General features: G+C 34.7%; 1 protein-coding gene across 3 annotated transcripts in view; it reads left to right on the top strand.

Annotated features, from left to right (window-relative positions):
- Nucleotides 1-15335, top strand: part of LOC115881329 (protein draper) — a 121437-nt gene that overhangs the window by 84301 nt on the left and 21801 nt on the right. For all 3 annotated transcript variants that reach the window (XM_030898766.1, XM_030898767.1, XM_030898768.1), the window contains exons 3-5: nt 5139-5434; nt 11765-12008; nt 13739-13997. In XM_030898766.1, coding sequence (XP_030754626.1) covers nt 5139-5434; nt 11765-12008; nt 13739-13997 — 799 coding nt within the window. The remainder of the gene's footprint in view (nt 1-5138; nt 5435-11764; nt 12009-13738; nt 13998-15335) is intronic.

Here is a 15335-nt window from a genome sequence, read left to right as displayed (position 1 = left end):
AACTAAGTTTAGAATTGTAATTATGAATTTAAGAACACAGTACAATAAGTGAATGGATATAATATATTTTTTATGGATCTGGACTAGAACATTTTTGAAATGATTCCAGTATCCATTTGGGTACTAAAAACTATGATTTTGTATTGTATGAATTGTAGACGTGTGTTGTTAGTATTCAATAAACTATATATTATTATTATGGGGGAAAAATTCTCCAGGGCTCATTTTCTTGACAGACTAATCCTCATTGTATCTATTAGCTCCATTAGTACTAAGAAGCATGGCCACAAAACAGTGGGTTAAAAATTCACAAGGACAGAGACAGGTGAAAAAGTTCATTGTATTCACCAAATTTTACTGCAGACGTAATAAATGTAACCTAGAGATTTGCTAGAGATCTGAAGAAGACCACAACCAATCTAAAAAGATCGCAGTTCTTTGAATGGACAAGGAATAAATAGACAATGAATAGTCCCAGTAGCTGATGTCACTTTCATTTGACTACACACTATGATATTATATACTATCGGAGGAATTAATATCTGATGATATATGTATACGGTAATACAATAAAGAAAAAGAGAAAAAAATAGAAAACATTGTCGTTGTCATAAAGTGATCCACATTCTAAACGATTAAATTTAAAAACCCTAATAAGCAAATTGTGTCTATTTATTAAACAATTCCCAGTAATGCAATTATAATGTAAACGAATACAGCCTTTGTTCCTACAGAAGTTTAACACAGTACAACAATAATTGTACGCGCGTACGTGTGGACGTAATGCTAACGATTAAACAACAGTGATTTCCTTATTACCTTTAGTTCCTGAGCTGACAATAAACGAAGATGAATCAGATTGCGAGGTCATACTGCCTTTTCCTATAAATGCATCAACATTTTCGAATACGTTACTAAATATTAAAGTAATTAAATAGTTTAATAATTAGAAGCATGAATGTTTAGGAAATTGTCGAAAAACTATATATTTTAGTTTGCACGGCCATTAAAACTTTTTTTTGTCACTATGCATATTTAGTTACTATTGATTTTTATGTTCTAAATTATTTTAAGTAATTAAAAATATACCTATTATCATCATCATAATCATTAGATGCAAATTTATTCTAGTGTTGATGATACATTCCTTGAATAATTTTCTTTTATTTATATTTTTCAATTAGGTTCTTATAAATAATCAATTAGGGGTGGCTTCTTGGTCTTTTCACGCCCCTTGAGCAGGGTTGTTTATGAAAAAATTTCGATTGTGCATCAGGCAACCTCAAGATTGTGCATGTTCAGTTGACAATATGCATCTGTGGTAATTTAACTTGTCGTATCCGAACAAAACCCGGGAGATTGATGGTTACATGGAAAGTTGTATGATTTTGGTATTACAACGCCATTATAGCAAAATAAAAAATTAATTCACCACAATACACCAATACATTTTTCTATTGCGTTGGACGCGCGTTTTGCTAACCATCATCGGCAGATGATTAAAACTCAGTTGATGCTAACATGGCTAGCGAAACGTGCGTCCAGCCCTCAACTGTAAACGCCGCTATAGAAAAAGCATGACGCCACCTGAAGGATGAAAGCCAAACGAATAAAGAGATTTTATAATTTTTGGTATTTTTAAAAATTATTCAGATTGTGCCTATATTTCCATTGTGGTGCATATTGCGCATATTGAATGTAAAGTGTGCATAATATGCGGGATTGTGCATCTAGGAACAACCATGGTCTTGAGTAGTACTGTATAATTTTGATGGTCCATCTTTAGTAAGTCCTTTTCACAAGTTCATCTATACCTAAACCAGTTTAAGGGATTTCATTTTGTAAGTCACATCTATTACCTCAGTATTCTATAGTATCACGCCTATGGGTTTGATCGTCTATTTTTTTTATCATACGGTTTAATTGTTTTCATAAGTGTCTTTGCAGAACTAACTTTTTGGTGTGTTTTTTTTAAGTTTCTATGAACAAATTTATAAGGATCTTTTTATTTTAACAATTTTTAGGAACCTTCTAAAATTTTCACTGCTGTGCAATGAAGTGATATTTTGATGCAAACAATTTCAAATCTTTTTAATGAGAAACCAGCAATATCTATCTTATCGTTCTCGTAGTTTATAACTATTTCATTGTTGGGTCGCTTTTTCTTTTATTAATGAACGTTTTGTAATAAAAATGAACGTGAAGGTCGAATATGAATGACAATTGCTTTTGTATTTAATTAATTGTGCAAAAGTATAGATACATATTTTGAACTTTGATTAATAATTATTCTATTGACTTTATATATATTTTATTGTTTCCGAGCAAATACAATTCACTTTTTGGTTAGGTTTAATATAAAAGTAGAAATTGATTTCTACGATATTTATATGCAAATAAATGGTTAGTGACTGTTGTCTGTTATTTGTTTTTAGTTTTAAAAGTAGAGTTTTTCCTGTCATTTAGGAAATAAAATGAACGTCAGTCAATAATGAAATACTTTTGTAAAAATGCTAGTATTTTTTCATCGTTTTAAATTGCTATACATCTATTTATTTTATTAGTAGCTTTTGTATAATTATACAGGGTGGTCCGAACTGTATTCCCGAAACTTCGGGAGCATATTCTGCAGATAAAAGGAAGTAAAAAACTTCTTATAAACATATGTCCTAAAATGCTTAGTTTCGGAGATACAGGGTGTAGACGTTTCATTTTTATTTCGATTTTTTCCACATAATTTCTGAAGTAAAGTAAATATTTGGATGAAAATTGGTGTCTAATAGTTTTTTGACATGAGAAATTTGATTTTGATGTCATTATGACTCCTATTTGTAGAGGGCGCCACCTACATGTGATTTAACTGTTTTGAAGTGTAATAACTTTTTGTCCGTACCTGTATAGAACTGCTGAGTTAAAAAATATACATTTTCGTATTTTTTTACGTAAAAAATGCCTCTTGGTAAAAATCGTTACGAGCAACCCTTCTCGAGATATTTAGAATGGGAATAGTCAATACATGTCATTATTGACAAAAAATAAACACGTCGAGTAGATAGTTGTTGGACTAAAAAGATAAATTTGGAAAGTTTTTATTTTTTTAAATTAATCATAAAATTTTCTTCGAAAAAATGATGATTGGTGATGATTTGACACAAAAACATTTCAAATTTATGATTTCCGTCTACTAACTATTTAGTCAACATGTTTAATTTATGTCAATGATGACAGGTATTGATAATTTCGATTTCAAATATCTCGAGAACTATTACTCGTAGTGATTTTTATTAAGAGATTTTTTTTACGTTAAAAACGTCATAAATGTATATTTTTTTACTTAGTAGTTTTATAAAGGTACGGACGAAAAGTTTTTACCCTTCAAACCAATTAAAAATACGTAGGTGTCGCCCTCTACAAGTAGGAGCCATATTGACATTAAAATCGAATTTCTCATATCAAAAACTCTCAGATACCAAATTTCATCCAAATATTGATGTTACTTCAGAAATTATTTGGAAAAAATCGAAATAAAAATGAAATTTCTACACCCTGTATCTCCGAAACTAAGCATTTTAGGACATACATTTATAAGAGCTTTTTTACTTATTTTTTATCTGGAGAATATGCTGCTGAAGTTTCCGGAATACAGTTCGGACCACCCTGTATACACTAAAAAGTACAGCTTTATTAATTAAAGTTAAGAATTTGTAATACAATGCAAATTCAGGATTATTTGCTTTAATTGTCTTTGCTCTTTGTTATATGTTGTTATGAAGCAATTATTATCTAAGTAAATGTAGTTAGACAAAAAGGGTGCAACAGTTGGTTTATTTAACATATACTTTCTTAGAAAATCGGGGATTCCGTTTGCACAACAATATTTTATGACGTATTGCAATATTTACACTTATTACTAATTTCAAATTCTCATATTATTATAGAATTTTAATATTTACTTGTCGTAATAATATTATTAATGTATATACCCTATGTCTTAATTGTTCAATCAAAACGTATATAGTAAAACATTGGGTGTAGACAAAAAACGGACGTTTTACTTACAATGAATTAAGACGGAAGACTCTGTCTTGAAAACTGTGTGTATGTGACGGGACCATTCAGTTTTACAACGAAACTGTCGTTTTCATTGCACAAAAAATATATGTGAATTTACAAGAAACAATAGGGATGTATTAAGCTTCTTTAATATGCGACTTTTAAAAATCTACTAGTTTTCCGAAATAATGTAATTTTGTAAAATCGTTTAAAGATATTTAATGATTGTTACCCAACAAATAATATATTCACATTTAGCTTTGTTTATTTACAAATGAAGTTTATGCCATAAATACAGTTTTGTAGTAAAATTCAATACTTCTTTTGAACTTCACTAAACACAATGTTATACTTGATAAAAGCAGTACTTCTTCCATGGTCCTTACAAAAAAAATGATCTAAAACGCTGAACAGATAAAATCTTCTGTTTAGACTTTAGACCATAGATAAAAGAAAATAACCATCCATCTATTAAGATAGATTAGAAACTTAATAGTAAGATTTTGAGTCAAAACGTCCCTCCGTGTCCTTAGTCAAGGCTACGTTTGACCCAGCGTGCAGCGCCTTTACCTTTTTTGCTCTAAATATTATATTTAGTTGAATTCAAACGATTTATTTTTAAAGTTGCTCTGTTATATTAGTATATATGAAAATATTCAGGAAAGTGTAATAAAGCAAATTAAAAACTTTACATGTTGATGTTGAAGGCGTTTGTATATCTATAGATTTCAATTCCGTTTTCAATTCAAAAACAAACCAGTATTTTTTTACTATTTCTCATTGATAAGTTGACAATTATGTCAAATATATTAAAATGACATTATATGTATTTTTTAGGCAACCAAATAAACTAATAACCTCTAAAAATGATTTTTCCTACCACTAGCGACATTCCGTGTTCTTAGTTAATAGTAAATTATTTTGTTAAAATTTTACCATAAAGTTTCCAGGCAATGGTCTAGACAAGGACAATTATGAACAAAACAAATCTCAGAAGAAAAGTTTTAATATCAGTCTCTCATAATATTAGCTATTATTAGTTAACTGTAAAATAAAATAATATTGAAATATTTGATTTGTTTCAGATACACTGTTAAAGTTACAGTGACAGAAAATCAGCCTTATCAAGTGAGAGAATTCGTCTGGTGCCTCAACTTCCCACCAAGATGTTCCAAATACAAGATCAAGTTCAAGCAGGTTCACAAGGAACAGAACATAGTGAAAACTCGCCCTGTCGAAGACTGCTGCCAGGGCTACACTAGGAACACTGCGGGGAACAGATGCATACCCGTCTGCTCCACCAACTGTCTGCACGGCACTTGCATAGCTCCGGACACGTGCCAATGTGAAACTGGATATGGCGGACCCAGTTGTGATATTTGTAAGTGATACTTTTGTATTACAACGCAAAGTCGTCTTATATGGGTGCGTCTCAATAGTGGCTCACCCCTATAACTTTATTTTTTCAGATAAAAAAACGAGATTTGGTATGTTAGTATATGACAAAAATTAGGATTGGTTGACGTATTCAATTGTTTTTGGTCACTTCCTGTTTCACCGGAAATGACTACAACTTTTGATTTTTAAATGGCACCCTCGGTATTTTTACTGTACTTTATTCAATAGAAAATGACACTCTGAATAGAATGACATATCATATGTCAACTTTTGACATTTTCACTTAATAAAAAATTGTATTTTAAATTTCAATCTAGAGTGCCATGACTATGTTAAAAACACTAATTCTTAATCAAGGAGCCTTGGAAAAATAGATTTAATCGTCTAATGTTTTTAGTGTCTTGTTCTGGCCGGTTATAAAATGGACAAATCATATCAATTTTTTCAATTTTTTCAAATGGAACGGGGGTGGCTCATTAGATGCTAAAATGTCAAAAGTTGACATATGGTATATCATTCTATTCAAAGTGTTATTTTCTATCGAATAAACTAAAAAAATACCGAGGGTGCCATTTAAAAATCAAAAGTTTTAGTCATTTCCGGTGAAACAGGAAATGTCCGAAAACAATTGAATACTTCAATCAATCCTAATTTATGTTACATACTAACATACCAAATCTCGTTTTTTTTAACTGAAAAAATTAAAAAGTTATATGGGTGAGCCACTTTTGAGACGCACCCGGTATATCGAGTGTTTTTACTTTTTTTTTTGATTGAGTGGATTATAATGTTCTAATAAAAAAGTAAATGCCTATAATGTTTAACTGTTATGGTTAAAGTTTTAAAGATTTTCCCTTACATCTCAAGTGCTGTACGGTGGAGCCCCAACGCGTTCTGCGGCCAATGCATAAAACACTCATTTTCTTTAATTCGGCCAGCGAAGGCATATCGAAGACGGTGTGAAACTGAAAGCGAACAGGGAACAGGGAAAACAGGGTTGCCAAATTAAAATGTGTAATATCTGTAATACGTGTTTATGTATTTATTGGTGTTAAACATAGAATAAACAACAAAAATCAATATTCTAAATATGACAAAATATTTCTATCCTTCAGAATTTTTTTTTGAGTAAAAGTATAGACGAAACATAAAGCAATGTATCTTGATTAAAATTAGGTTTGATCATATTTCTTATATTATCTATTCTTATATTATTGTTACGGATTCCGTGGGTCCACTATTTAAACTCACGATAAAAAACTTAACGAATTTATTTGTTTCACTCTGTACACACAACTTATACTATTTACAACACAACTTATGCAACTACTATTACTCTAACGGTATTTCGCGGTATTTTCAAACTTTAGACTTCAAACTTTAAACTTGTCCAACTGTCAAAGCGCGAGCCTTATATACTCTGGCGGTTGTTTCTAGATTTTTCTAAAGAATTCTATAATTTTCTTTTTACTTTCTGGCGAATGCGCCAGGTTCCTCAATGCACATTGCGATTTTAGCAGTATGCAGTTATGCAACCAGTAATACACCTTGACATTGCCCCTTTCAAATTTGATCGTCCCGATCAAGGTTTCCTGTCTGGTATCTCTTCAATCGATCCAGATGAACTACTTTCATCTTACTTCTAGGCTGCGTTGAATCCGGTACACAACATCATTTATCCTCTTGATGACTGTATAAGGACCTTCCCATGCTGGAGTTAACTTTGGGGACCTTCCTTTCTTTGCGCTGTGGGTTATACAACCATACCCTATCGTCATGTTGAAATCCCGTAGAATTAGCTCTGAGGTCGTAACGAGCTTTCATCCGGTCACTGGCTAGCGCAATCTTACTTCTAACGGCCTTATGAATGTCCAATAATCTTTCCTTCCTAGCGATTCTTTCGAACGACAGTCCAACGCTATCCTGTTCCATTTCTTCCCCAGATCGAGTATTTGGTCCTTGTCTAGCTGCGCAAATCTTACAACGTTGACACCATTTCTTGACATCTTCACAATAATCCACCCAGTAAAAACGGTCTCTCAGCTTGCTCAGGGTCTTGTTTACCCCAAGATGGGCTCCAGTTTTACCACCATGAATTTCTTCCAATACCTGGGTAACTTTCTTCCTTGGTACCAGTAACTGAGTTGTTACTGTCCTGCCATCCGCACTTTCCCCACGTGCGCTTTAACAATCCATTCTCAATCACCAGTGAATTCCACTGAGCCCAGCGAGCTTTGAAAACGAGCCCTCTGTCCGCAATATCCTGCCACGGTGGTCTCTCGCCGTTACCTTCCTTGAGCCGTAGTATTGCTCCGATGTCTGGATCTTCCATTTGATCTTTCCTCAATTGTATCGTCGTCCATTGTTCATCAGTTCTCAGTTTAAAATTCTTTACTCTGATAGTGCTTTCGCGATGTTGCATTTTCTTGCCCAAGGTAGCTCGTCGTCGATCCAGTTCGTTGTCGATAATTTGTACCCGTCCTACACGGCACCCAACGGTTTTCTCTAGTTTCCCGAACACAGTCTTCTTGGTATCACCAGGTATCATCACAATTTTCGATGATCTTTCTTCCATATTTCCTGGTCTCTTCTCTTTAGATACAGAAAATTCCTCATTTCCGATTTTCAGGATGTTTCTATGGTGATCAAACGAAAAACCATGTTGACTGATCACATCCATACCCATGATAAAATCATCTTCAATGTCTGCCACTAAAACGCTATGCCGAAACTTCAAATTCCCTAACTCCAATTCCATGAAAGCCTCTCCCCGTACAACGGCCATTCCCCCCGAAATACACTCTTCTTCTAAGAGGCATCATCTTCAATCCTTGCACTGAGTTAGTCCGCACCAACGATACCATAGCGCCTGTGTCCACAGTCATTCGAATTCTTCTACCATTGACCTTCCAGTTGATCACCAAACCGTCAGCGGTTTTTCCTAGACTCCTAACGGAAAACATCCTAGGGGCTCCGTTTTCTTCAGCCAATACTCGCTCATTAGTGTTGATTTCCTGGTGCCTATGTTCTCTCGATGGTAAACGGAATCGCATTTGGACGCGGCAATCCCGTTTGATGTGGCCATTCCTGCCACATCTATAGCAACTTATGTCCTGGGATCTTCCGATGTGCCGATGTTCTCTGGATGGTGAATGGAATCGCATTTGGATGCGACAATCCCGTTTGATGTGGCCACTCCTGCCACATCTATAGCACCTTATGTCTTGTGATCTTCTATGGTTCTCTGTCTGGGTGTTGTTGACTCCCTTGTTTATTAGTAGCTCACATAGTTTGTCGAATTTTCTACACATCTCCAAACTTCTGTGGGTACTCTCGGGCTGTTCCTCGACCGTTACCGATCTTATCTCCGGTCTAGGGATGGCGCCAAAAGCAGCTTCAATTTCTAGCGCCCTGACCAGTGCTTCGCTGCTGGTAGAAAATCGGGATATTTGCAGCGCCCTCTGCAATTCGTTGTCCCTCAGTCCGCTGATAAAGCACTGAGCAGCCAGTTCTTCCCTACATCCTTCCGGTGCTTCTGGATACGCTAGGTGTACCAGGCGACGTAAGTCTGCTTCAAATTCCTGCAGACTCTCTCCGGACCTCTGCATGCGTGTCTTGATCTGGGCCTGGTAAAGTTGACGTCGATGTTGGTCGCCATATCTTCTGTCCAATGCAGCGACCAAAGTTTGATATTCCTGCTGTTGGGTTGCAGGAATAGTTTGCAAGAGTTCCAGGGCAGGGCCACGCAGCGCGATGACAAGTGCCGCTGCTTCCTCCTGGTCAGTCCATCCATTCGCAGCAGCCGCTGCTTCAAACTGGCGGTGGTACATCGTCCAGGTGGTTTGTCCATCGTAGGTCGGGGCCTTGAGGTTCGCAGTTCCATGAACGCCAGGTGTCTTTACTTGTACCTTGGTCTTCTGTAGGTCCATCTCTAATTTTTCCGTTTTCTGCTGAAGGCGTTCCTCAAGATCTTCTACGGCTTCCTGAAGGTGGATGTCTTGCCTTTTTTCCAGTTCTTCAAAGTTCTTCTTAAATCGGTTTTGATCTTCTAATTTTTCTTTCTGGCGACGCACTTCTAAATCTTCAACAATTTTCTCCAACCGTTCTTGTCTAATTTCTTGATTTTCAAGAATTTTCTGAAGCCGGTCCTGTTCTTCTTGTTTGTCGTGCTCTCGTTGAACTTTGAAATCTTCGAGAATTTTCTCAAGCCGGTCCTGTTCTTCTTGTTTGTCTTGTTGTCGTTGAATTTTCAAATCTTCGAAAATTTTGTCTTGCCGGTCCTGTTCTTCTTGTTTTTCTTGTTGTCGTTGTAATTTTTCCTCTTCCTTATCTTTACGTAGTCTTTCTTGTTCTTCTTGTTTTTCTTGTTGTCGTTGAATTTTCAAATCTTCAAAAATTTTGTCAAGCCGGTCCTGTTCTTCTTGACGGCGTAATTTTTCTACTTCTTTTTCTTCTGCTTTCTCTCTTCTCATATTCTCCATAAAATCGCCCAATAATTTGCTTACTTCTTCCATTTTCTTCGCCTGCTCCCTTGTACCAACCATAAAAATACTCTAATTCGGTCTAAAAATCTTCCAATCCACTTAATTTCTTCTTAAAACCCTCTTGAATCGCACTTCCGACACCAATTGTTACGGATTCCGTGGGTCCACTATTTAAACTCACGATAAAATACCTAACGAATTTATTTGTTTCACTCTATACACACAACTTATACTATTTACAACACAACTTATGCAACTACTATTACTCTAACGGTATTTCGCGGTATTTTCAAACTTTAGACTTCAAACTTTAAACTTGTCCAACTGTCAAAGCGCGAGCCTTATATACCCCCTGGCGGTTGTTTCTAGATTTTACTAAAGAATTCTATAATTTTCTTTACTTTCTGGCGAATGCGCCAGGTTCCTCAATGCACATTGCGATTTTAGCAGTATGCAGTTATGCAACCAGTAATACACCTTGACATTATTATAATTATATAGCTCGCTATGGACTATGGGCCCGTCATACGATGGCAAGGCTTAGATTTTATTAACGTACTGTATCCAAAATCCGTAAATCTCCGCATTAATCCCTAGTTCTAGCATCACTGTCTCCGGCAATCACTCACTCTGTCAACTGAAAACAGAACTATGGTACATTATTCTTTATCCGCTGCGCTCTAAACGATTCAGCGCGCAGCGGCGCAGAGCTAAACTAAATCTCGGACATGCTGATGGTAATGGCCCATTACTAATGGGACGTTTCGGACATATTTTGTGCAACGAAATTGCCCATAAGATTGTGCATCTTCTTATTTCTTCAGTCAACGCTATTACTATTGGTTGGTTTGTATACTATCCAGTTCAGATTTGCCAACATTCATGGGAGATTGGCCATAAAGTGGATTTTGACAATGCAAAAATTATAAAGTAATAACCGATAACCCCTAAACGAGAAATAAAATATTTACATTATTATCTGTAGCTAAACATTTGTTTTAGTCATTCAACAGATTCATTTAATTTATATAGTTCGCTGAATAAGTTTGTTGAATTAATCATCCAATAGAAGATAGGTGTGACTTTTAAGAAAAAAAATAATTGTGTTTAGTCGATAATTAAATTAAAGATTAATGGATTAGTAAGATGATTGAATCACGTTAAGTTTGAGTGTATAAAATGTACGTTTTGAGATTAAATATAAACAAAATATATTTAAGAAAAAATATGTTTATTTCATACATAAAAGAAAACAACCATGGTTCACTTACATGGTACAGGTTACACATATAGATGTTACGGCTAAAATGAATACTTGGCTAGTTTTCAAACTAGCCAGCTATTTTGCAAACAAACAGCACAACCACCACCACAAACTAACACCTAACCAACAAAATAACAGCGCTTTTTGCAAAATAGCTGGCTAGTTTGAAAACTAACTAACGAATCACTCTGTATATTATACCTGGTTCTCATAACAATAGATTTTTTTATCAATATTATCCCAGAGTTTACCCAAAGTGTGCCTATAAATTATTCATTATTTGGTTTAAAAATGTCTAAAGTAAAAGCACTTATTGTACCCAAAGACAAATATTGACTTGATACAATATGAAAAAAACGTTGCGTTGTTGAAAAAAGCGTCTGTTGTTTTAAAATTCGCTATCATTTTATATGTAAAATTATATCGTAAATGCCATCAATTCATAATTTTCAGGCAAACTGGACGTCGTTTTTTTCGATCATACGGTACTAAATACTCATATTTACTTTTATTTCGTTCTTAGCAGCAAACAATTTATGATATTAAAAAACAATATTTGTTACAGCGTGTCCAATCGGTTTGTGGGGTAGAGACTGTCAGAAGAAATGCAAATGCGAAAATAACTCGACCTGTGACCCCTTCAATGGACACTGCCACTGCACAAGAGGCTGGATTGGAGAATACTGCCAGAAAAAATGCCCTGAGGGTACTTATGGACAGGATTGCTTGGAAACATGCCGCTGTGAAAACGGGGATTGTGATCATATATCTGGAAAGTGCAAGTGTCATCCAGGATTTACTGGGCCACTGTAAGTACCGTATAAATTTGTTTGTTTATGTCAAGTGAAATACTTGTTGTTCAATATAATTTTGATTGAGTGATAAATATTTATAGAAGATAATTCTATTTTAAAATTAGATCGCAGACTGATTATTTTGTTTTCGCTTTCATTGATTATGACTAAGTCTGCACTTAGGGATATTGTATATTATTGCGAAGTAGAGCCACATATTATACAGATTATAATCTTTGTTTTTTCTTTATTGTTTTTCGTGGTTCCAATTTTCGGAATCGGGCACTAGTTAGGTGACTAGTTTGCGCACATAGCACGCCCACTTATGGCCTCTAAAATTGTGCACAGCGCCTGACCGGCACAGTTATTAGAGAGATATCGGAAAACCGAATAGCGTCATCCAGTATTTACGCGTACCTTATCATGGTTACGATATGCGCGAGTCAACGCAACACCCGCTATTAACGTTACCGCCTGACGTAATTTGCGGATCAATTACATCAAGCGCTCTTTCTAAATAACCTCTGATAACGTTTAAAAATTGCTTAAATGAAATGGGCATGTGCGGGTATTTGACAACTGGAGCCGGCCGGCGAGATCTTTTATTTTAGGTTATGTTTGAATTGTTTTGAATTATTGCTTTAGTTTTATTAGGTAATTTGATATTTAAGTAGCTGGGATTAGTTTTAATTAAATAAATATTGCTCTAAATATGGATTCCACCTCTTCCAATACTAAAGAACCTATAAAGAGTCTTAGGTTTACAGCAGATGACGACTTAGCCCTTCTAAGAGAATTTGTTGCTTGTTGTCCTAAACCCATTGGTAGGCGTTGAACAATAAAGCACTGGAAATAAGCACTTTAGCCCTTTAGTTTTAAAATACCTAGTACAAAACAATTTCAAAGTTTTAAATTCAACGTTAGGTTAAGTTTAAATAGCGGACGCGACGCGATCAGAATTCTTTCCGATCCGATAACTATAAATGAAGAGAGTTAATACCACCTCACGTAAAGGAAATAACACCTGGCCTTATTAAAGTTCATGCACGCTATTCGGTTTAGCGATATCTCTCTATTACGCTGTTTATTGTTATTTTACGCGAGTTTATTTTTGCGCACAGGAAATTTGACTAGTTTGTACATCGTCATAAAAAACAATTTTCGTACCACGAATTAGGGACAATATTTTTATCTGTATACTTATAGGATACCTAATCTGTGGTAGAGCTAACTAAACTGAACGCACACAGACAGAGCAAAAATGTTTTAGTAAAAAACATTTTTGTCTCGGGCAAATTTTAGGTTGAGTTTGAAATTTTAACATTATTTTTTTAAAATATGAGAGCAATAGCATTAAAAAATATTCTTGGTAATATACAGAGAATTCAAGTTTTTTAAATGGAAAAGTTACATATTGTATACCTATTACAGTTGGGGGTTGGAACCTTTGGTGTTATAATAGTAAAATAAAACACTAATTCACTACAATACACAAAACACTTTACTGGATGTGCGTTTCGCTAACCATGTTTTAGTTTTAATCTTCTGTTGATGATTCTAACATGGTTAGCGAAAGGCATGTCCACTGCAAAAGTAAAGTGTTTTGGTGTATTGTGGTGAATTAGTGTTTTATTTTGCTACATAGTGTATATCATATGATTACTGGATTGTCATATTATGATGTTTACTAAAATTATATTACTAAATAAAATGGTAATTTGGTAAAAATAATTTTTTTTTAATAGATGTGAAGATAACTGTCCCATTGGAACCCATGGCGACTACTGCAAATCGAAATGTCCTTGTCAAAACGGCGGCACGTGTGACTCGATTACAGGAAACTGTTTCTGTAAAGCAGGATGGACGGGACAAGTGTGTGCTAACAGGTGCTCTTTCGGGTTCTGGGGGAGCAATTGCTCGCAGCCTTGTGACTGCTACAATGGAGCCTCTTGCCATCACATCAATGGTACTTGTGAGTGCCAGCCTGGCTTTAAAGGAGATAGGGTAAGAAAATTACCGATTTTACCGATTTTATGACACGATCAGTCTATTGAAATTATTTTTTAAATCTTACCTTGTGTAACATTTTTAGAAATTAATTTCAATAGACTTGTATAACGAGTATTAAATTTAACATTTTGGGTTGAGGATTTCTTGAGGTGTACCTCCTTTTAAAGTTTTTTCACTTATTGTTATTTATGGTTTAATCATAAGCGCCCTTTAGACCTTTTTTAACCTAACACTTCTTTTTTATGCTTTTTATGATTCTATATAAAAATCTAAACATATCTAGGTATGCCTAAATTGAACCATTTCTGAAATATTTTTAATTTTTGTCATAAAAATTATATTTCAATAGTTTAAATGCGTTTTTTACAAATTCATGTTTACGTCTTCTAGAAAAGGATTCACAATGGTGTTCATTTTATAGCAATTATTAAGATTATTAAGATGTGCATTAAAATAATGATAAAAATATAGAATGTTCAGCCATCCTTCAATGTCACGTCATATATTGTCGAACTTTCTCAATCACTTGGCAACCAGATGATAGAGATTGGTGACGGAAATTACTGCATATACTTTTAGTAATTCTCCGGGTGCATCCACACTACCCTAGAAAAAGCGGAACGGCGTATCGGCGGCGGCGCGGCGTAACGACCTTGAATAGATTTCCAGTAATTCTATTGGCTGAAATTTTTGACAGATAAAATTTCTGACAGATGAATTTTTCAGCCAATAGAATTGCTGGAAATCGATTCAAGGTCGTTACGTCGATACGCCGTTCCGCTCTTTCTAGGGTAATGTGGATGCACCCTGAGAACCCATACCATCCTAGAAAAAGCGGAACGGCGTATCCGCGTAACGACCTTGACTAGATCTCCAGCTGGCTTGGCTGAAATTTTTCGAAAATTCATCTGTCAAAAATTTTAGCCAATAGAATTATTGCAAATCTATTCAAGGTCGTTACGCCGACCCACCACGCCGTTCCGCTTTTTCTCGCACTGTTCGGTTTTTATATGATTCAAAATAAAAAATATATAAATTGTAAAATTAGTAATTTTTTAATGGCCATAATGCGTTCTTTCAAAATCATCGAACAACTAAATCATTTCCATAGATCCAGTGACGTACCGTGACTTTGAATTTTGAGACCATAAACTGACAAATAATTTGTCAAAAAAATCATATTACAGCTATATGTTTTATTTTGCATAAAAATGTTAACTAATAAGTTAGAATAATTATATTTTTTCCCTAACTAAGTGGTTTTATCGCTAAATTTATCTAAAGCTAAGTACAACACAAATCTTATATACGTGGACTATTATAACAACAAAT

Source organism: Sitophilus oryzae, unplaced genomic scaffold, assembly GCF_002938485.1.
Source record: "Sitophilus oryzae breed Bouriz unplaced genomic scaffold, Soryzae_2.0 scaffold_1716_pilon_pilon, whole genome shotgun sequence".
NCBI classification, from domain to species: domain Eukaryota; kingdom Metazoa; phylum Arthropoda; class Insecta; order Coleoptera; family Curculionidae; genus Sitophilus; species Sitophilus oryzae.
The sequence above is the reverse complement of the archived record's forward strand: the minus strand, read 5'-3'. Positions and strand labels throughout refer to the sequence as shown.